The sequence below is a fragment of the Phyllostomus hastatus genome, unplaced genomic scaffold (assembly GCF_019186645.2).
Source record: "Phyllostomus hastatus isolate PE091 unplaced genomic scaffold, TTU_PhHast_1.1 phas_contig_1, whole genome shotgun sequence".
Taxonomy (NCBI): Eukaryota; Metazoa; Chordata; class Mammalia; order Chiroptera; family Phyllostomidae; genus Phyllostomus; species Phyllostomus hastatus.
In genome coordinates, this window is record NW_025333498.1 from 20,120,458 (window position 1) to 20,143,370 (window position 22,913).

The 22,913-nt window shown below is 42.2% G+C and overlaps 1 protein-coding gene across 1 annotated transcript in view; it reads right to left on the bottom strand.

Annotated features, from left to right (window-relative positions):
* Nucleotides 1-22,913, bottom strand: part of MYO3B (myosin IIIB) — a 386,538-nt gene that overhangs the window by 254,133 nt on the left and 109,492 nt on the right. Inside the window, exon 7 of the mRNA XM_045820463.1 lies at nt 17,521-17,586. Within this exon, the coding sequence (XP_045676419.1) occupies nt 17,521-17,586 (66 nt within the window). The remainder of the gene's footprint in view (nt 1-17,520; nt 17,587-22,913) is intronic.

Consider the following 22,913-nt stretch of genomic DNA (forward strand, 5'->3'; position numbering starts at 1 on the left):
GGCTTTGCTGGCAAGGATCATAAATTACTAGTCTTCCATAACCGTATGATAAATACTCTAATAACAGAATGCCACCAACTCCTGTTTTCCCAATAAATTTTCATATGGTTTCAGTTAGACAAGTAAAATGCAGAGAATCTTTTTAAAAATTTTTATTTCATTGTCAAAAATTGCATGTAGTGTAAAGACCGTGGAGAAAAGCCTGCCTGTCCCAAACAAACAGCAGTGTGGTGGAAGCAGCACCCACAGCTCCCTAGGTAGGTACTATTCCTACATTTTCAGGGATTTTGTGAACTGACTGATGTTACCCTGGTAGCCTGAGATTGGCGAAGGTGGGAGAGTACTTACACCATGGAAATCAGGGAGCAATACAAATCAGCCCCCATCTCCACCCAGTCAATTGTTAAACATCACTGCTGGTGGACTAGAAATCTTGGGAGAAACTGACTGCCTGGTAATTCTAAAGTGCATATGGATTGAAATCCCTTGTTATCACCTTTTTGCTCTAATTCTTTATTTCTCATTTCCTGCCTTCTGTTGAATTGATAAAGTTTTCTGTAAAACCCTTTTCCTTCTGTTGGTTTAGAAACTAAACATTGTTTTTCTGTAGCTTTGGTAATTACTCTACATGGCTAACATATTTGCTTAACTAAAATTTTTCCAGTAGTTCTGTTTTTGAGCACAAGAACCTATGCATGCCTTAACCGCACATTGAACACTGCCCCTCCCAGAATTTTATGATTGCTTACGGTTAGTTTTTATGTATTTTATCCCAAATAGTTTTCCTTCTTATAGTACAGTCAGTTATTTTACCACTTTGAATTATTTCATGAAATTAATTTCATTTAAAATGAATTCATGCTTCAGTTGTTGTTTTGGTGACTTGTCTTTTTTAGTCTTAGATTTATTCACGTGGCTTGAAATTTCAGCTGGCAGGCTCACTGTGAGGAAGTGAAGAATTTTGTTTTCCCTCTCCCTCTTACCTCCTCTGGGCCTGCCCTACTGGTCTAATAATTTCAGAGTTGTGCCTGCTTGGCTTTCTGGGTCTCTAGCCCAGAGCCAGATGTTAGAATAGCATTTTGTGCTCCTGTCCCATGGTTTTATTAAGTACATGAAAGAGCCCATCCTTGTGGCAGCAGAAGGTCCAGCTGCTTATGTACCCTTCTACCACCCTAAGCCAGAAGCTGGCTAAAAGCTGTGTACCTGGGTGATGGTCAGCAGTACCCCAGGTGATGGAGAACAACGCAGAGGAAATTGCTATAGTTAGAACATAGGGTCATAGGGCCCCTCCTCTATCCCACTATTTCCCAGCCTCTTTTTCTCAGGCTCAGAGAACTACCCTAGACACAGGTTTCAAGCAGGAGTCCAACCACGGACCATGACTTCCTTGAAGCCCTCTTAATGCTTTTATTCCCAGAGCCCAACTGCTTGCTTCTGATCTCAGCAGACCTATGACTAAGTCTAGCTGAGCACTTTGGACTTTTTTTTTCAATTCTGATTTGTCAAAATACTTAGATTTATTCCTTTCCCAGTAATATGGTTTTTGGCCTTTTCTATGTGGCCTGTCGTTATTATATGTTTGGAAAAATATACATTTAAAGAGTCCCCTTGACAGAAAACCTCTTGCATCTAAAGGCAAAAGTTCTTTAACTTCAAATTTATACAATATCTTCTGCTTACCATACCCTAAGTTATTTTTCTTTAGTAACACCCACTGGTGTGAGTAGTGATTCAGGCTATTAATGTACACGACCAAGACTAACACCTGTAAGAAGTGCCCTTGCTCTTACTGCATAGGGAGGAAGCAAAGTTCAGGTCGCAGGCCTCAAACTCCCCCACACCTTGATTTGCACCCATTACACTTGCATACTCTCCTAAGGCATGCCTGGCTAGAGAATGTTCACATTAGAAGGAAATTGCCAGCTCTGTAGAATGTCGTGTCACAGACCGTGGTCCTGAAACACCAAGAACCATGGGAACATAACTGGTTTTGGTTATCCTGGGTTCAGAAATGGCTGCTCTTCAACCTTTCCCTGGACTTCTGAAGCAGCTTATAGAGGAGGTAAAGGTGGGGAATAGAAAAGTGGGGTAAGGTCGCGGAGAGAGGGTCAGAAAAGAGGAATAAGCACAGGTTGTTGGGGAAAAATAACCTCTGAAATTGCCAGGCAGGATTTGTTTTGACATCATTTTCATATATTCAGTGAAAAAAGAATCTACATCTAACCATGTAGCTGTCATCATTCACCTTTAACAATCCCACAATGTTTCTGACAGTTAAAATTTTATTTTTTAAAGATTTTATTTATTTATTTTTAGAGAGGGGAAGGGAAAGAGAAGAGAGGGAAAGAAACATCAATGTGTGGTTACCTCTCATGCGCCCCCTACTGGGGACCTGGCCCACAACCCAGGCATGTTCCCTGACTGGGAATCAAACTGGTGGCCCTTTGATTTGCAGGCTGGCACTCAATCCACTGAGCCATCCCAGCCAGGGCTTACTTTTGCTTTGGGAAAGTGTATGTGTGTTGGGGGAGAGCATTAGATCACTTTTTTCCCCTCCCTCATTCTCTTCCTTAATATTATGTTTGAAGTTAGAAGAGATTGTCCAAAAATCATAAGTCCTAACATCCAACTTCTAACCAGGTCCACCAGATGCTGTGCATTATTTTAAGGCTATTACCTCCTCTCTAGAATTCTTGGCTCTTCAGAAGGAACCAATGTGCACTGAGCTCCTGCCACATGCCAGGAACTGTGCCAGGTATTGGGGATACAAAGCTGAAAAGATACATTTTCTGCTCTCAAGGAACTCACAATTTGAGTGGGGAGACATATACCAAACAAATAATTTCAGAATGGTGTGTCCTGTTCTCCTCTCCTCTCATTATGAAGGGCTGTAAAAGCATCATGCTGGCAAGAGAGCATGAAAGAAAGGGCCTCCAGGTCTTCCTTGGGGAGCCAGGGGAGGCTCCACTTACTCAATTTTGATAGAATGCACAGGGAGTATAGAGGAAAGAATACTACTGCACAGACAGAGTCCAGATCCTGAATGAACCTGTGTTAAAGAGTGTTGGTGTACCCTGTAAGCAATGAAGAGCCACAGCATGACTGAGGGCACGGCATCACTTAATCATACGGGGGTTTACAAAGATCATGCCGACTGTTCTGTGAAAACGATTTGCAGTGACGGTGGTGGTAGAACCAGGGAGAGTAGTATGGAAGCTGTTGCTCCAGTTGCAGCACCGAGCTGAATCATAACCAGGAGCACCAGAGACATGTGTGATAGAATATTCTGAACACCCCAAAGAAGCCAGACAAAACTACCATCCTAAGTTGGGAACAGAATGGGAAACCACACATCCTAGGCTACAGTCAGTGCTCCCATTCTAGTGCCCTGGGCGCTTTGGCCCTGGACAGGAAGGCAGGCATAAGACCATGTCCAAACATTTCTTACTTATATGGGCAGAGGGGGAGAAGAAGGGGGAGCACTTGGCATCTCAGCAGTCTGCCCATTGTACCAGAGACTGACAGGGGGAACTGGAGAAGGCATCTGAGCAGCTAGACTTGGTTCCTCTTCATATCTCCAGGTGGAGGATGGTGGTGGGGTGGCTACTGACATTCTGCCTCAAAAACATGCACACAGTATTATTCAGCCATAAAAAGGAATTTAGTACGGACACATGCTACAACACGAATTAACCTCAGAAATATCGTGCTAAGTGAAAGGAGACAAACACGAAAGCCCACTGTTATTCTGTTTATATAAAATACCCAGAATAGGTAAATTCATAGAGAGAGAAGAGACAGAAAGCAGAATAGCGTTTGCCAGTAGCTGCAAGGGAAAGGAGATTCAGGAATAATTGCTCAAAGGGTATAGGGTTTCTTTTGGGGTGATTAAAATACTTGGAACTAGAAGAAGTGGTGGTTGTGCAACATTGTGAATGTACTGCATGCTGCTGAATGGTTTGTTCACTCGTTATATGAATTTCACCTCAGTTACACACACACCTGACACCCCACAGCATCGTGAGCCTCAGAACAGATATTGGACTATGATGCAGACCTGGGTGTGAATCTTAGTTTTGCCATTTTCTAGTAAGTCTATCTGTGAAACCTCAGGATGGTCACAACTTCTAAGAAGCTCATCTTCCTATCTGAAAAGCAACCTGCCTCATATGTTTACAATGAGGAAATAATGAACTAATGCAAGTAAAGCATATTTCACTGTGTCTGATAAATTGTAGGGAACTGTCCTGCCTGGTTTCAGAAGCTGTAACCCCCCATGGCTAAGGCTGAGTGAGTGACCTTTGGACCATAAGCCACTAAGGAGACAAAGCTTATCTCCCTGGCAGGAGCACTGCTTCTGCTCCTTTTACTTCACCCTGCCTGGCCCTCAAGGCTTGATCGGTTAGCCAATGATGGGTAACATTCCTCAAGGGAGGAACAATCTAAGATAGGCATGATCACGGGGAGCCCCAGTGAAAGACTTGGGGGGCTATAGCTAAAGGGGGTGATGGACACTCGCCCTTCAGCTTTGACATAGACTGAGTCCTCTTTCTGTCTACAAAAAGTCCCTAATCTCTTGGCTGCCTTACTTCCCCTGCCTGACTTAAGCCAGAAACAATGACAGAGAGAGGTGCAGCCCTATGCTGGAAAGGGCGGTTCCCTAGGTGATCAGGCCTAAGAAAGAATATATAAAATCCTGCAAAACCTGCTTTGCTAAGAATGCTCTCAATTAAATGATAAGGGTCCAAGCAGGACGAGTTTGTTTCCCAAAGTTTTGTAGCCCTTTATCTAACAGACCCTGACTCAGAATAAGCCCTCATAGTTCTTTGCATGCTATCTATTGTTTGATCCTTACTGCCTGACAAAGATTAATGAACTTTACCTGTATTCCTGGGCAAATTGAAACCCAATAAAAGCTTTTCAAGGCAAGGGTTGGTGTGCTCTCCTCTTGAGAGAGTGGCTAGGCTGCTCCAAGGTGCTCTGCCCTTGAGAGAGTAGCTGTGTCGTCCCTTTTTCTTCACAGGATTTGGTAGTCTGTGTGAATGTCTCGTCTCATCCATAACATTGCAGACACTGTGGGCTGGTGTCCACATCAATAAATAACAAGCTTTATATAAATTATACTGTTAATATTTCCTGTACTCCTGTTAGGGGAGGTCATCAAGGAGATATAACCACCAGTTGACCCACAAGTTGAATGGACTCAGGCAATTGGGGATTCCCCACTCCCTTCCCTGTCTTTGGAATTTGTGTTCAGCTTACCTTCCTGGTCCAAAAGCTTCCCCAAGGAGACACAAGTGCAGGGGGAGACTGAAGAAAGAGGTAGACCCCTCCAAACTGGTATATAATGGGTTTACCAAGCAAGAGAACTTACTTATGAGGTTTGTCTTGAGGTGCCTGAAGATGAATAGTTTTCTGCACCTGCCCGTCAAATCTTAAAAGTTTATCTAAGAGGCCTTAAGTGGGTTCAGTCGCATATACCATCTGGATAGTCTCAATACCACATTTCAATCTCAAGGCTGTATCCTTGGCGCAGTTTCAGATTTCACCCATTGGCTTGAGGAGGTGGCAAACCAACAACCCCAAACTAATTCAACTCTCAATAGTTTCATTTTAACTCAAAGATATTTTTTAGGCTGCACCTGATTTAGTTGAGTGTAAGCTTTCTTTGCTTTCTCTGGCTAAATGAGTTTTGCCTGCATAAAGATTTTCACATAGCAGAGAACTTGGTCATAATTAAAAAGATATGTGAACTCTCGGTCCACAAAAGTATAAGCTACTCCAGTTCAAATATCCACATCAAATATCATATCAAATATCACTAAGTGATCATGATCCTCTGTTTTGGAAGGTACCCAGGTGGTCAGTGTTGGGATGCAAGATGACAACAATTTGCCCATTTCTGCTGCAATTTGTTCCTCTCAGAGAGTCATGTGACCAAAAAATCTTAGTGTAGAACATGTATTGGTTCTTAAAGTCCTCAATAAAGACCAGCAAATTATTGATATTACAGAAGTATCCCTCTTTTACTATTGGGTGGTAGAAGAAGGAATTTAACATAAACTTTTAACATCTGACACATATTTAAACAAAAACAAAAAGGAACAGAGAAAGAGATGGAGAGAAGAAGGAAAAAAGGAAGAAAAGAAAATACACTATTGACTTTAGGGTGTAATACTAATACTTGGCATGTGGTAATGCTGTACCAGATTCAAAGGTTCTTACATTTGATCCTCACTGGTAGATAGGTGGACATTGCTATCCTCACTCATAGCTTAGGAAGAGGAGGCTTGGAGAGATCAAATGACTTAAGGTGAAGTATCTTTCAAGTCATGGACTCCATTAGTTTTCTAGGGCTGCCATAAACCAAGTGCTAAAAGCAGTGGCTCCTTAAACAGATGTTTACTTTCTCATAGTTCTGGAGGCTAGAAGTCTGAGATTAAGATTTAAGATTGGTAGATCTGCCTTAACTGGTGTTGCTTAGTGGGTTGGGTATCATTCCTCAAACCGAAAGGTCGCTGGTTTGATTCCTGGTCAAGGCACATGCCTGGGTTGTGGGTGTGCAAGAGGCAACCAATTTCTTTTCTCTCACACATCAACATTTTCCCCCTCTCCTTCTTTCTCCTTTGCCTTCTCTCTAAAAATAAATAAAATCTTAGAACACAGATTGGTAGATCTTTGCTCCCTCGGAAGGTGCTAGGGAAGGATGCATTCCGGGCTTCTCACATAGCTGCTGGTAATTCTTGGCTTGTGGCAGCCTAAATCGTTTTCACATGATGTTCTCTGTGTGTGTGTCTATGTCCAAATTTCCCCCTTTAATAAAGACACCAGTGACATGATCTTAAATAATTACATCTACAATGGCCCTATTTCCAAATAAGGTCACAATCTGAGATATTGAGGCTTAGAACTTCGACATATGAAGTTTCAGGGGATACAATCCAACCCGTAATGTGGAGTGGTCAAAGCCGGGCTTCCTGCATGTGTCTGAGGGAGCACCACTAGCGCCTAAGGGTTTAAGCTCAGGCCTCCCTTAAAGGCAAAATTTCTCATTATTCCCTAAAATATAGCTTGTTAAATAAATTTCTTTTTTCAAGAAAACATTCAATAGTCCTTCACATAAAAAATAAATTATAGGAATTCCCCTCACTCATTTACCTGGTATGATAGCTATATCATGCATTTGATGACCTCAGAAAGTTCTATATTAAAATACTGGTAGGTCAACAAAATCCGTACACAACCAAAAGGAGATGGAAGACCAAGAAACACTATGATGGTGATTCATTATATTTTAAATTGCTGTTATAAAATTTGAATCCATTAAAAACTAACAAATAAACAGCCCTTTCCTCATTAGTGCTAAAGGGCTGTGTCTGTTATTTTTATCCCTGCCAGAAATCATCAGTGGGCTGGAAGAATGTAGTTCTAGTGACATGAACCTTCATTTCCATTTTTAATTAAAATTCTGATTGACCCAGAGCCAGATTTTCTTCTGCACCAGAGCCTTTGAAAACTCCACAGTGGAAACTACAGTGGCCAGGGCATGGAGGAACAGGCAGGAACCTGGGGGCTTAGATTAAACCAGAAGGACATCACACTTCTTAATAGAAAACCAAGAAGGGGTATTGACCTGGCCACCTTGACCTCACTTATTTGCTTTTACTTTGACCTTACTTCCCCATTCTCCTAGGCCACAGATCAGCCTCAGCAGGGATCATGACTGCCCCTCCTTAAGATCCACCTCTGTTGTGACTTGTCACCCTATGGGCCCTACGAGCTCTCCTTCTTGACTCTCACATCTCTGTGGATGGCGTCACTAGTTGAGTTGTAATATTCATCATTGTTACCCACAGTTGTTGAGCTCTCAGTCTGTATCTCACTTAATCTTGCAATGGCCTATAAGGTAGCATGATTGCAGACTCCTACCTGGCTATACACTCTCCACTATACTGAGAGATAGTGCCCTGGTACTGACCTGGGTTCATGGCTGCCATTGAAAGACTACATTTCTTGGCTTCCCTTATAGTTAGATGTGGCCATGTGATTAAGTTGTAGCTAAAAATATGTTGTATGAAACTGGCAGAATGTTTTCTTAAAGTAAGGAAACTTTCATTTCTCTCCCCCTCCATCTGCCTGTAATAAGCATGTAATTGGTGGAGCTGCAGCAGCCATCTTGGCCCATGAGGTGCTCTTGGGACTGGAAATCACACTAAGTGGGGCAGCATGAGGACAGAAACCTGGCTGTCTGCCACGTGCCTTGCCAGACCTGCCAGACCAGCAGTACACGGGTGGCCTAACTCCCAGCTTATGTTGTATGAGAGGAAACTAGAAATTTATCTTGTTCAAGCCACTCTTATTTGGAATTTTCTAACATGGAAGATTTGATTTTAATCCCAAGTGGTTCTAAGTATTAGTACTCCCATTTTACTGACAAGGAGACTGAGACTCAGCCAAGTTAAGTGACTTGTTTAAGGTCAAAAATCTAAGTGGCAGTTCTAGAATACAACCTGACTTCAGATCCTGTGCTCTTAATTTTTCCAACTTATAGTCTCTGAAAAGACCTCTTCCCATGCTGAAAACACTGGAGTCATGTTTAACATTTCCCTCTCTGTAGCACCTATCTCCTCCTGTAGTTAGTTGCCAAGCACTGTGGGTTCTGCCTTCCATGGTCCTGGCATCCATTTCCCATCCCAATGCTCCTTCCCCACGGAGAAACCTGTGGCAGGCTGACAGCAGTCAGCAGCACTGGCCTGGACAAGGTATGCCCTAGGGTATGTGGGAGAGGTGGGCTATTAATATTGTATGTCTGCACTCCAGGCATTGCTTCTGTTCTAATTCCTGCTAAAGATGATTCTCTCATGCTGAGTTTGAGGAGAGGCAGTGCGTTGCTGTTGAGAAGAGAGTAAGAGTGTATGTGAGCGTGTGTGAATGTGTGTGTGGCTTGAGCTGTGACGATTAGTGAATAGTTTGAGTCTACATAAAGAGAAGGTGGATAGCAGATTGAATTATTCCAGAGGTGTCAAGGATGAGCAAGTCACTGATACTTTTTTTCCCCTGAACAAAAGGTCTCACATGTTTATTACTGAACCTACAAGTGCAGAAGCATAGAAATGTGGATGAAAAAGGGGGCACATACTAAACCTGACAAGCTCAGGGGAGGCCTGCTTGGTGGCCTTACAAACTCAGAGACAGAAAGTAATCCCATAGCACGATCTGAAATGAAAACTTCCTAAAAGTAGGTCATGGCAGGTAGTCATGTCCTAAGCAGGTATCTTCCTAGGTAAGATAAAGGTCAACCTTTACCTTAACTGAGCTTGTCTATTGTCTTTTTGCATCTATAGTAACATACCTTTGGAATGTCAGGGTAATTTCCTTTTTCCAGATCCCTCAGGGCACAATCTCCCACCAGAGCATGAGACCACAGAACTCATCATTGTTATTTTCATCATGTTAATTGTTAACTGTTAACTATCCTATGTCTACCAATGTTAAAGAAGTATATGTCTGTCTGTAACAGGGTGCAGCCAAGAGGGGGGCCCCAAATAGAGATTTGAAATGGGGTCCAGAACTCAAGGTGTTCAGGAACTATTAGGATGTCCTCATGCCTTCCCCCCACAGGTGTGAGTTGGGGGAAGGGACACATGGAGCAGGAACATGCAGGGCTGTTTTGTACAGCAACAGCTTTGCAGCTAATCTCTGGCACAGTCATCTAACATATCTATAACCTTTAACTGGTTGCATAGATATGTTAAATAGCTGTGGCCATGCTCTGAGCCAGGGGGATGGAAAGGACGTCCACCCAAGACGTAACTTCTCAGGGCAGGTCCCCTGAGTTACAGCGCCTACATGAGAGCTTGGACAAGATTGGCTCCATGACATGGGGCCACACCTGCCCATACTCATGATGGCAGCCCAGTAAACTTGGAATAATACGGGAATGCTGGCAGCTATAACCCATTGTAGGAGGGGTTGGAAATGGGGGTACAGAGGAAGATTGGCATGGGGATTTAAACCCCGATATGGCAACCATTGAAGAGAGAACCATGTGGCTGTGGCAATAGAAAGGAGAACCGCGTGGCTTTGGCCAGAGTGAGGATCCCCGCAGACACATGAGAGAGAGATCCACGAGGTTTGCCAGAGTGTAGACCCCTGCAGCTTAGGTGAAAAGGGAACCACGTGGCTTTGCCAGAGTGGGGAATCACCATGAGTCTTTAGCAGAGAATCACCACTAGGCTTTGGCAGAGTGGTGACACCTACCTCCCCGCAGCTTTGATGGAAAGAAGAACCATGAGGTTTTGGCCAGAGTGGGGACCCCTGCGGCTTTGGGAGAAAAGGACCACGTGGCTTTAGGGCGCTCCCTTTGGCCACGTGGCCTGGGAAGCAGGAGAGACTTTGCCTGGAAGAAGGGTAAAAGAACTATTGCCAGTAGGCCATGTGAAGGTGCCACATGGCTTTGGATTAACTACAGATCCTGCCTGGATGGCAACACAGCTGACGGTGCCGGCAGCCTAAATCACGGATGTCTACTTCTTTTCCTGAGATATGGTACCCCAGATTAGGGCAGGGGGAGAAGGAAGCACTGTGGGCATCTATGGGTATCCAAAAGGACTTTGATATTTTAATGAAGACATTACGTCACTACTGTAAGTCTGTATAGCTTTAAATAAACATTTCTTTTCCTTTTCACAAATCTCTGGCATTTAGAGATGTCTTTCCTAAGGCGGCGGACAATCAAACCTAGTGGGGGTTCCTTTTGGTAATTGTATATCGTGCCTCCCCTGTGTGTGTGTTCTGTAACAGCTTTTGGCGTCCCTGGGTAGGCTAATAATTGCCCCCCCCAGTCTGTTCTGTAACATATCCATTTTACTTTTTATCCATTTTATTTTACTTTTTATCTAATCTCAGAGATTCTGTCCCCTCCTCACACTTCGCTTTCTCTCTCCTCCTGAATCTACCACCAACGGATTTCATGTAAACTCCATGATTCTCCTCCTTTGACTATAATATATAAAATAGGTGTAAAACTGCCATTCTCTTAAGCAGTTTCTCAATCCATTAAGATTTTGCTTCTTGGCAATTGTCATCAGTTTGGCGCAAATAAACTTATAAAAATTCTTACAGGTTTGGATATTTCTTATATCAACAGAAAGAGTAAAATAATTTTCCCAATAAAACATGCCCAACTGTCCAGATAGTGGTGGTGTTTTCAGCTTAATAATGATGAGATGCTAGTGACCTTGACAGAGCACATATATGATTGTCATCTCATGTGTGATTCCCTATTGACTCTGCTCGATTGGTACTTCCTTAATGTTTCCTCTTAGAGTTGTCATAATTTATTACAAGTTTTCATCTAAATCCACCAGAACAGGGGACAATTTTGCATTTATTTCTTGGCCTGGAATCATTTGATCCTCAAAGTCTTGTGAGAAGACATAGCAAGGAACTGAGTCAACTGCACACACCATGATCACAGAGTAAATGAAGAGAGATCTGGTGATACTTTTTAAAAGCAGTTTCAGAATAGTGGTGTGGACCAAATACAAAGGGTAGTAAAAATAATAACTACTGCCAGCTGAGGACGAATGCAGAAGCAAGTCTTCTGGGGTTCAAATCCCAGGTGCACTGTTTGCCATAGGAAGCTAACTAGTTATTAATAAGAGCAGAGAGAAAATGGAATCAGACATTAAGCCTAATAAACTAGAGAGCTGAATCGCACATTAAGCCTGATTTACTAGGAAGGTGCAGTATTCACAATCTCCCCAGGGGACTGGCACATCCTCTGCTAAAGGGACTTAATCCCCAAGCAATCCCTCAGCAGGCAGGAAGAATCTTCTGGGTTGCAACCCCTGGGCTAGGAGGGAGGAATAAACAATAAAGGGGAAATTCCTTTGCTGGGTGCATGCTCAGTAGAAACCAAGAAGGCGAAGGATGAGGTAAGTGCATGTGCAGTAGAAACCAGACAACAAGGCAAAATTTTGAGACATACGCAGTAGGAACCAAAATGGTGACCTAAAGTGGCAGAGTCTAGCCTGAAAAACCTGGGTAAAAGGCCAGATTGGAATGGGGGAGGGCCCAGCACAAGCCTGCAAAGAGCCAGGAAAGAGATTGGTCAGTTTAAAAGAAAGCCTGCTCTTTCCCAAGTCTAAGGTAATATAATCAAAGCTTAACAAAGTTAAGTCTTGCTAGCGTGCTCTCGTTCATTCATGGCTCTCTCTCCCCCTAGCAGCTGTGGGGGCCTAGCAGCCACATGGGCCCAAGTGCAGCGCCAGCCCTGGCCAGGGTGCCATGGGGCCTTGGCAGCGGATGTGCAGTTGGGGAAATGAGACACAGAGAAGTCCTGCATCTCTGGGCCCCGGTCCTCCTGGGCTTGGTGAGGACAGGTATGGGCTTTGCAGCCCCAGAGGCTGGACTTCCCTCATAGCTAAAAGGAGCTTATCCATCTGGTTGTGGATGAGACACCAGGCACCTGGGGACAGTCCTTTATTTTTGCTCCAATAAATCTTACCACTACACCTCATCTTCCTTTGTGTGGGTCCCCAAAATGCTTTCTTTTCTCATAACTCTGGAACAACCTTATTTCCATCGGCAACACCTACTACAGCCTTTGTAGTAGGTTGATCAATACATATTGAGGGGAGAGGAGAATTTGGGGGCTTCTTAATTAGAATTTTTGGTTTTTGGCTTCTCCATAAGTTTTTATTAATTCACTAATTCCCTGTAGCTCAAGAGATGCTAATTAATTCAAGAAGCCATAATAGCTAATCACTGGCTAAATAAATCTGAAATGGAGAGTGTCTGTCACTGGAGATACCACTGCTCATTTTAATTAAAATTACTAATTTGTAAAGTAATGTAAATAAAGGTTATTGCATCCTTCTACTCCAGGAAGTATTAACCCTTTGCACGACCACCTGCGAATCCAACAGGATTTAAAAACCAGAAATATTTGTAAACTTAAGCACAGGTTAGAAGATTTATCATTCCAAGTGTGGTGTTCACCGACATGATAAAGCCATGTGGAATCAAGCTGCTTTGAAACACAAAATGGAGAATGGCAGAGAGCTGGCAATTGTTGCCTTGAAAGGAACATAATCAATATCAAGGACAACCACCCTCCAATGGCTACCTTTATAAACATTCAGGCCTAAAAAGAAAGGAAATGTTCCAGGTCTGATTTCCAATTTTTAAGGAATACATTTATGCAAATATCTATTAGCTTTAGTAGTTCTGTAGCTCAGAACTGCTTCTTCCCTTGTAGATCACCAAGGGTGATCTTCCCTTGTTAACATTCAGCGCAACTGCTTGTAGCTATTTGAATGTCATTTGGATGGATAGGAAAGGCTACCTCCATATTTCATGAATAAATGGCAGGGCTTGGCCACAGTGCTCATGCTGGGAAATAGACACACCTGCACACTTAGTCAGTCAAGCCAGACAACCCAGAAAGCACAGTATGTGGGGGGCCCACACAGTTAAAGTCATTGCTGAGTCCAAAGCTGAGCAGCAGTAGTGCTCTTGATGGCTTTGCCCTTGACTAACAGAAATTCATCTTTATTGTCTCACTAATCAGCTCAAGAGCCATTAATGATGAAGTCCTAAATCTAATTACTAATAAAATCCCAAAAGTTTTAGAGGCAAAATGAAAAAACATAGTTTACAGATACCTTCTGACCAGTGGTTGGTAAGTATTTCTGTAGTTTAGTCCAAAGATCTGAAATCAGTTTGAATTTATACAAAGATGTGACATCTATTAAAAGGAAGGTGAATTTGGCAAAGGAAAATTATTATCTTATCAAGAGGCTACTTCTGAATGGAGCCTCCTGGCAAAATAGAAGTCTGGCTGGGACTTGAACCAGATAAACTTGTTATGCAAATAGCTTTAGCCACAGGGGAAAGGGCTGATAATGAAATTGCTACAAAGCCAACCACACATTACAGAAGTGACAAAAAACACTGGGCAGGGTCCTCGCATATGGATGGAAAGCGCTGCAGAATTTGTGTGAGCATCATGTTTAATGTATCATAACTAAGCTGTCAGGAGTCCTGCTTTGACAAATGCATAGCTAACACATATAAATGAGTCAATTATTACTAACGACCAAATGTTCAGAACCAAACAAGCTAATGTTTCTTTACTTTTTTTTTCTTAACCCACAAACAGGTGTACTAATAGGATTTCAAACTTTCTTAAAATCTCTCCTGTCTTCAAATTAAGAAGTCTGGAAACAAATCTGAAGACCATTAAGCAGTATCTCGGCACTCAACATCTCCCTTCCCATCCTGTGCAAACACATGTATTTATTTCTCTCTCTCTCTTTCTCTCTCTCACACACACACACACACACTCACACACTCACACACTCACAAGCATAAGCCCGGTTCCCTGTCAACACACAGCTATAATTGTACAGGCCAGCCCCCTCAGACCACTGTTGAAATCATGAGTGGTGACTAGCATGGACCTAGGACAAAAATCACTGACTGACTCTCTGATGGCTCAGCAGTCATATTGGGACAGGATATTGAAGGTGTTAAAGCTTTAGCCTTGTTTAATCTTTAGAGAAAACCAATTAACTTTAATACAATACACCACAGCTCAGTCTACAAGGGGAACAAAGCAATTATCTGAATAAAACACTTTTCCTGAAATGACCAGAGAATTACCTTCCCCACCCCAATCCCATTAATAATGAAAAGTTTATAATCTGAAGGTCTTAATCCTCCATCCTTCTTCTCTGTCCCTCCCAATATAAGCAAGCTAAGTATAAAAGTAAACCAAGGCTGTCTCTTTAAATAGACATTTCTAACCCAGTGAGTATCTCTGTTTATATTTAATTAGAGATTTGAATAAATAGAATAAAATAGTAAAGTTAAATTGTATTTGGTAGGCTGAGTAATGGCAGCCTAGGGTAGGTAGGCTCTTCAACAAAACCAAAGGACATTATTTGGGAATAGTGGGCAGGTTTCAACTTAAAAATATAAAGTATAATAATGATTCTAATGTTAAGAGTTATAGTCCCCAAAATACGGTAAAAGAAGAATTCATGGTTGAGGAATCTAAGATGTAATGGGGAAAATAGGATTGGGTGGCTGAGGTCAGGAAAGAATTTATGAATATCTATAATACATAATATTTTTACTAACAACCAATAAGAAGAACTCATTAAATAATGAGAAAATTGATAACATTTTCTGTATCTTAAATTAGTAATAAAGCACACAATCACTTAATTTCTATTTACTTTTCTTGGTTCATTAGAACCTTTTCAGACTTCCTCCCCTGCAGTTCCAATGATTGTTTTCTGTGTTTAGTCCTCCATTCTAGGATCAAGACTTTTTGAAATCTACAGCAGCCCAGAATGGTGCATGTGGAATTCTCAGAGTTAGGGAAACCAGAAGCAGATTTAAATGGGCACATAATAGGATTTTTCATAAAGAAAAATCAATAGTTGGGAGGAATTTCTATACTGTGTTTAACCCTGACAGTCCCAACCCCATCAACAATGTGTACTTTTATTCCCAAATCCATCCAAGCAATACAATGCTTGGCTTAAGATAAGCGTACTCTGAAAAGAAGCCACACTTTGGTGAGTCAAGTCACATTTTAGAGGCATCATGAGAGCTTTGTATAGGAAGGTATATTGTGCATATGTAATGGGTTTTTCTAGGCCAACAGTTTAGAGAGGGTCAATTAAGGGCATCTGTGCAGCAATGGAGTGAAAAGGGAAACTCTGGATCCAGGCTTGGCCTGCAAAACCAATGGAACCGTAGCCATCATATTTCTCTCCCTGGGCTGATCTGAAATGTGTTCCCAGCCACCCAGGTTCCATTAGCTCTCTAGTTCCCCGCTACCTCCCCCTTCAGCTCTCAAATCTGAGGAGGTGGCTCTTCCTCTGCTTCTATATGAGCATCATTCCTCCTGCTATACCTGTTGTTCCTCTCAACATTGCCTAACATCACCACCCTAGACTTGCGACTTTTGCATTCTGCATTCATTGTAGGAACGAACATCAGTGTGAAGACAGAGGTGGGGAGGAAATGTCCTCCACCCCTGGCCTTGAATTTTACAGTCACATTTCAACACGGCCTTGCTTGGTAGACTGCTCCTCTCTCCTGAGGAAGATGACTCAAGTCCAGGAGGGGCTGAACAGGGGACTCTGAATTATGATGCACTTGAAATGAAAGTGAAACATTCTTTATGCAAAACCCTTGGGGCCAAATACATTTTGGAATTCAGAATTTTATCAAATTTTAGAAAAGTAAACCAGTGCATTTAATATATGTTATGTAATATCCCCAGCAGGATCTGGGGCAGCACACTATAATCCAACACATTAATACATCTGCAACAATTCACATGAATATTCACACTGAGTGAGATAAATAACAACTATAAATAACTCCACTTCAGTTTAGGTCATGTGTTGCCACCAAATAAGTTTACATAAGGTCAGGGCTTGCAGCTAAATGACTCAAGTACAAAAAAAGCTTCATTTTTCAGAGCTCTTTGGAGTTTGGAACTGTAGACAAGGGACTGTTGATCTGGATCGTGACTGATTGAGGAAGTTGATCAAGAGACCCAGTTCGCTTCACTGCCCTGCCTTTGTGGAAGCACATAGACACATGTTAGAGAAATCTGTGTTAACCCTTCCCTGCTAACCATTTCCCAGCTCTTTCAATCACTTCTTTTTGCAATCCCATGTCCTCTAAACACCTTGCTAGACACTGAGGGCACCTTTTTTCAGCTCCTGTGCCTGGATATGGCTTGCAATGCCTGGCCCAGACTCCTGCCCTCACTGTTCACCAGGCCCCTAGCTCAGGGTCACATAGTCCCCTCCAGCATACTGAGCATTTCCCTCAGACTTGGGGCCAGTGTAGTCCTCTGCCAGGGGACTGGCCAAAAGCCCATGTTCCCAGCACTGAGTTATCACCCCATTGCTGGTGGTATTGGTTTTGCTCCTTAGTCCCATTTAATTTTGCCTACTTCCTGGTAACACAGCTCCCACCAGGTATATCATCCATCAGCTGGGTTTTCATCTTGTTCCGCACACCTCAATCCCTGGCTAGGCCTCTTCACTTTGGTGCTTCAGGCCTGAGATCCTACTTTGCCCCCTCAATCACCTTGGGAACTAGAGTCCAGCTCCCACACCACAGATCCTGGAACAAGGTCCAGCTTCCACACTGCAAAACCTCTGTTGAAGGTTGCCACCTTCTATCTCCCCTCTGGTCCAGCATGGGCATCATATTTAGCAATATTTGTCCTAGGACAGAGTAGATTCTCAGATAAGTGTGACCTATGTGATAAGGAGGATAATAGCTAAGAGTCAAATAGAGTTTCTTATTTTTCAAATCCCACAGAGGCATCTTCTGTCATTTACTGGAACAAATTCTGTGTAGTAAAGTGCTAGAAGGCCTAACAACTTTTAGCACCAAGTAAATTCCACAGCTTGGGTTTCTCCAGTCACTGTTCAAGGCTTTGCTGGATAAGCAATTTTCAGTGGAAGAAATACTCACTGTGAAATAAAGTGGTTGAATTCCTCACACCATTTTTCCGGATGAAGTAAAGTAGGTGGAGGATTTCTGAAAAACAAAAGCAATTTTTTTCCTTATAAAAAAGAAGTGTTCCGTTAAAGACAAAAATATCAACTTATATACTGATCTCATTCTAAATAGCTCTGATAAAATCTATTCTGTTTCTTCCTGGGTGAGGATCATTAATTTGTGGTAAATTGTAAAGTGTCAGCCCTTATTAATTTAGCCCTTCATTTTCATTGATTCAGGGTCTTCTATGTCCATGGCTTTCGGTAGGACCTGTGAGGGTTACATAGATGGGGAACATTGCTCATGGGGGGTGGACACTCTAATGAGGGGCGAGATAAGCACAGGACTACTCAGATTCAGAGCTGAGTATTATTGGTGTCATAAGAAAACGATAAATCTAGTGCTAGGGGCTTTAGAGAAACAGACTTTTAATTTTGTAGGATTTTCAGATCATTATATTATCATTTGAATTAATTATGTGATACATTTAAAGTATACTCATAAATTCATCAGTCACATTTTAAACTATTTCCTATATGTCACTTCTGCAATAAGCAGTGGAGAAAGCAAAACAGCTAAGACAATGTTCCAGACCCCAAGGGGTCTCTTAGTAGAGAGGGGGACAGACAGCTAACATAAGTAATTACTAGAGGTCCAAAAGAATAAAAGTAGTACAGAAAGACCCTGGTAACCAAACCACTTCCTGATGAGAAGCAAGAGAGGGGGGAAGGGAAAGGCCCTGAATATGACTGAATATTTATCCAGAGAAATTCTATTTTAAAAGGGGACCTAAGTTTTGCCACCCCCAAATATGCCTTTTTGGGATATTGATTTTGTGCTGTTATTAAGAAACGAAAGACTCAGAAAGAACCCTTGACCCTCTGGCTTTACCTGCCTCAAGAAGCTCAGATAGAACGACCTGCTGAAAGGAAGGGAGCATCACCCTGACATCATAGTAGAAACTACATGAGGCAGACAGGGAGAAATCTAGCAAAACCTGTTTGTCGAACTTCCTTCTGTACCCAACTGTTTCTGGGCGGCCCAACAAAAATTTGCTTACCACGTGTTTGCTCTTTCTCATCCACCTATAAATTACCTGCTTTCTCTTTAAAATGCCAGACCCCTTCCCCATTCTCCTTTGCCAAGAATGGCATGTAAGTCTCAACTGCCAGTGCCTCCTTGGGTCTCATATTCCTGTGGCACCTCCACATGTACATCCGTAATACATTTCAGACATTTTCTCTTATTAATCTGTCTCTGTTAATATGATTACTAGCCCAGCTAGAAGAACTTAGAAGGTGAAAGGAAACTTTTTCTTTTTTCTTTTTTTTTTTTGCACACCCACCCCTTTAATGGTAAGGGTTTTTTTCTAGCTGTTAATGAAAATAGGGACTTGTGGGCAAATCAAGTTCAAGAAATGAAGAAAGTTACATTTCTACACACCTGAATTATGATTGTAAATTTTAAACCCATTATATGTGATCTTTGTTTTCACCTGAGTTCTAACTTCTTCCTAAAGTTGTCAATTGCCCAGTTTCAACAGGGAGAAAAATGAGAGCAATAGGAATAACCAGAAATAAAAACTGTATCAGGTGATGTGATTCCAAGTTGCCTCTCAATAACCATTCTTTCTCATTTCTTATGATACAACTTTTATTCTGGCATAATGCTGCTATATAAAAACTATATTTTCCTGAATTCCTTGAAGCTAGATATGGCCATGTGACTGAGTTCTGGGCAATGAATGATATATAAGTAAAATTGTTCTATGGTGTTCCCAGAAAGTCTTCTTAAAAGAAAGGAGACATGCCATATTTCATCTTCCCCCTTTCTGCTTCCTGGAGCATGGATGTGATGGGTGGAGCTTCAGCAGCCATTTTGGACATGAGGTTAACTTGAAAATGAAAGCCATGAGCCAAGGAAAGCAAAGAATATAGATAGGAAACTAGATTCCTGATGACACCACAAAGCTGCCATACCAGTTCTAGACTGCTTCCCCCAATCTTCCTTAAAGAAGAAATAAACCTTCCATCTTTAATCCACTCTTATATGCAATTAATCCTAATAGAGCCAAAAATATTTCAGAGTTTTATCCTATCACATAGAACACAATTCAATGAGTGATATAATAGAAGCACAAGCATGAAGTTATGTGGGAGCAGAACTAAGAAGAGAATTTATCCAATGCGGGAAGTCCCAAAGACTTTATAAAGAAGATAAACTTGAGATGACCCCTGAAGATTAGGTTGGATTTTTTTATGATAATGAAGGAGAGAGAAGCCATTACAGGCTTAGAAAACACCATGTATAAAGTCACAGAGGTATAAAAAATATCTGGTAGATCAAAGAATGGGAGTATTTTGGGGGTCTAGACCATATGAATCTTTTGAGTCTGGAGAGCAGGAGGCAAGGACGAGATGGGAAGGAAAATCATAAGAGAGGAAGTATATGATTTCCCTGTTCTGAATGAGAATTTAATTACCATTCAGATCATCTGACTCAGAGATGCAAAGGAAAATTATCGGTGTACTCAGCTAGAAAGAGTAGCTAGCAGTTGAAGGTTGCCCTTCAGTTACTCTAGAAGCTGCTTCTTTATCTCATTCATTCTCTTCAAAAATATTTGTCTTCATCTTTCCCTAAAACTTTTTAAATAATAAAAGTATGATCATATAACTTCTGCTTCAGTACTAGTTGTACTGACGTGTTCTTACTGGCTCCAGTGTTTAAGGCTCTACATCCACAGCCTCCCAGCTCACCTCTGTGGGCGTCAGTGTGGCACCTATCGGTAAGCAGGTTGTCCGAGGTCATCTCTATAGCCCATTCCAGGACTTGAACTTTCCTTGCTCTTCTCATGTTTTCTGCTCATTCTGTTCTCACTAAGGCCAGTTTCACAAAGAAGAGCTACTTAAGCAATTTACTGTCTAATAGACTTAATTCACTCCCAAAGCAATTAACCATGGCCACTTGTAGACAGAGTGTACAGACTTGATTAAAACCACCCCAGTAGGCTTAACATTGGCCAGCTGAGCATGGAAGGACAGCCCTCTGCTGCAATTAGAGAATGACCTGGCAAGGATCCACTGGAGAAACTGATGGACAGTGTCCACTCTCGTGTACAGAACACTGTACCTTCCTGTTTTCAGGACCTATGGACGGGGCTGCCATTTATGTGCTGGCCGAACCTCTGCAGCAGGGCACAGAGGAGGACAATGGCAAATCACCCAGACTACTGCCAATGCCTGATGGCTTCACATGAACCCCACACTGGGAACATCTTTGAAGCTTGGCATTACAGGAATCTGGGGTTAATTTTTTTTTATTGATTCTAGAGAGAGTAGAAGGGAGGGAGAGAAACATCTATATGAGAGAGAAACATTGAACAGTTGCCTCCTGCACATGCCCCTACCGGGTACCAAACCTGCAACCTAGCCATGTGCTCTGACCAGGAATTGAACTGGCGACCTTTCACTTTGCAGGATGACACCCAACCAACTGAGCCACACTGGTCAGGGCAGGAATTTGGTTTTTAGAGAAACTGATTTGACCTTGTAGATGCCTCCCCTTTCTTGGAGTCCATCTATCATACTTAAGTTCAGTAAATTGAGGTCTTAGAGAATCTGAAGGCTTTAGAGTACATTGTTTCCACTGGCAATATAAATTCTAGTTCTCTCACCATCCAGGAAAACCACCAAATAGTAACAATGGTACCTTCTGACTTCTCTCAAAACTACAGATACAAGCTGCAACCCTGCCCAGAGGAACTCTCTCTAAATGGAGGTGAGATGCTTTATATTGAGTATGGTGGGAGAGTCAGTGCATAGCTGTGATTCAGAGGCAGGCAGGCATCACTCGCTTATGTGTATGGATGCTGAGAGCCTACAGGATGTATGACTGGTGAGTGGCTGGAAGACCTATTAATCTGAATAACCAGCTCTCAACATACCAAGGCAATGTAGAAAAGAGATCAGTCAGGGAAGAAAAATGACTATATTAGATTTGAGTTTTGTCTGCCTGAATTTTATTCCTGTGCTTTGGACCCAAAATTCAGTTTTTATAAAGATCTCCTGCACACAGATAACATTCAAGCTATATGAGGCTAGAAGCAGGGGATAATGGTGAAGAGAGCCCTGAACATATTATATGCCCATTACTGATATCGTTATCCTAGGCCCAGCAAATACGATGGAGATAAAGTTAACCTTCTTCCCCACAAATGTCTGTGAAACAAAATGATTTGCTGAACAATCAAACTGAAGTCATTTTAGTTCCTGAAATAGAGAAGCAAATGATTGGACCTAGGCGGGCGCCTGGCCTCTGGATGGCCAATGCTAATTTAATTTTGTGACTACAGTGTGACTTACAATAAACTGGTCAATCTGATTCTCTTTAGAAAGTATTTTTTCCACTTTGAACTAAAAACAAAGCAAAACAAAATAGGAGAGAATAGGCAGTTTAGTAATGGCAGCTGAAGCTGAGAGATCTGTGATGAGAACTCAGACAGGAGAAGCCACTGAGCACAGTGCAAAAGCTGAAATTTTAGGAAGCAGGAGCTATGAGCAGGCAGAAAACTGGGGAATAAAGAGAAAATAGGCCAGGTGGAGTAGGAAGAAAGAAATGTGTCACAAGGCAGAGACCCTGTGATGGGACACCATATAGGTTGACTCTTACTTTTAAGAGCACTTCCCCTCCGGTGTACCTAGAATACTATGGGCCCCAGCACCATCTAAGCCCTATTCTCCTGGCAATCTACACATTCACCAAGAGCTTACTATATGTTGAAGCCTTCCTAATTTGTATCTCCTGACTCAGTTTCTCCTTTTGGGCTGGGATATCTAACTACTTACTAGATTGTTCTCTTTTGATTTCCCAGGAGCACATTAAAGTCAGCATGTTCAAAACCAAACTCATCCTCCTCCCCTCAAGCTGCATCCACCTGGCTGTTGAAGTCAGAAACTTGGGTTCTACCCTCTCCCTTAACCCCACATCCAACTGGAGAAGGCAGAATAATGGATCCCCAAGAAGTCCACATTCCAAGGCCCAGAACCTATGCATATGCTACCTTGTATGGCAAAGGGGATCTGGCTGATATGATTGAGGTTAAGGCCCTGGAGATGGAGGATTGCTTTGGATTGTCTTGATGGACTCAATTTAATGTTGAATCCTTTAAAGAAGAAGAGAGAGGCTGATATAAAAAAGGAAGAGACAGGAGAGAGTCAAAATATAACAGGGACTCTACCCACCATTGTTGGAAGACAGGGGAAGGGAGCCGAAGAATACGGGCGGCCTCTGGGAGATGGGAATAGGCCTCAGCTATACCCAGCCAGGAAATAGGGATCTTAGTTCTACAAATGCAAGGAAGTAAAGGC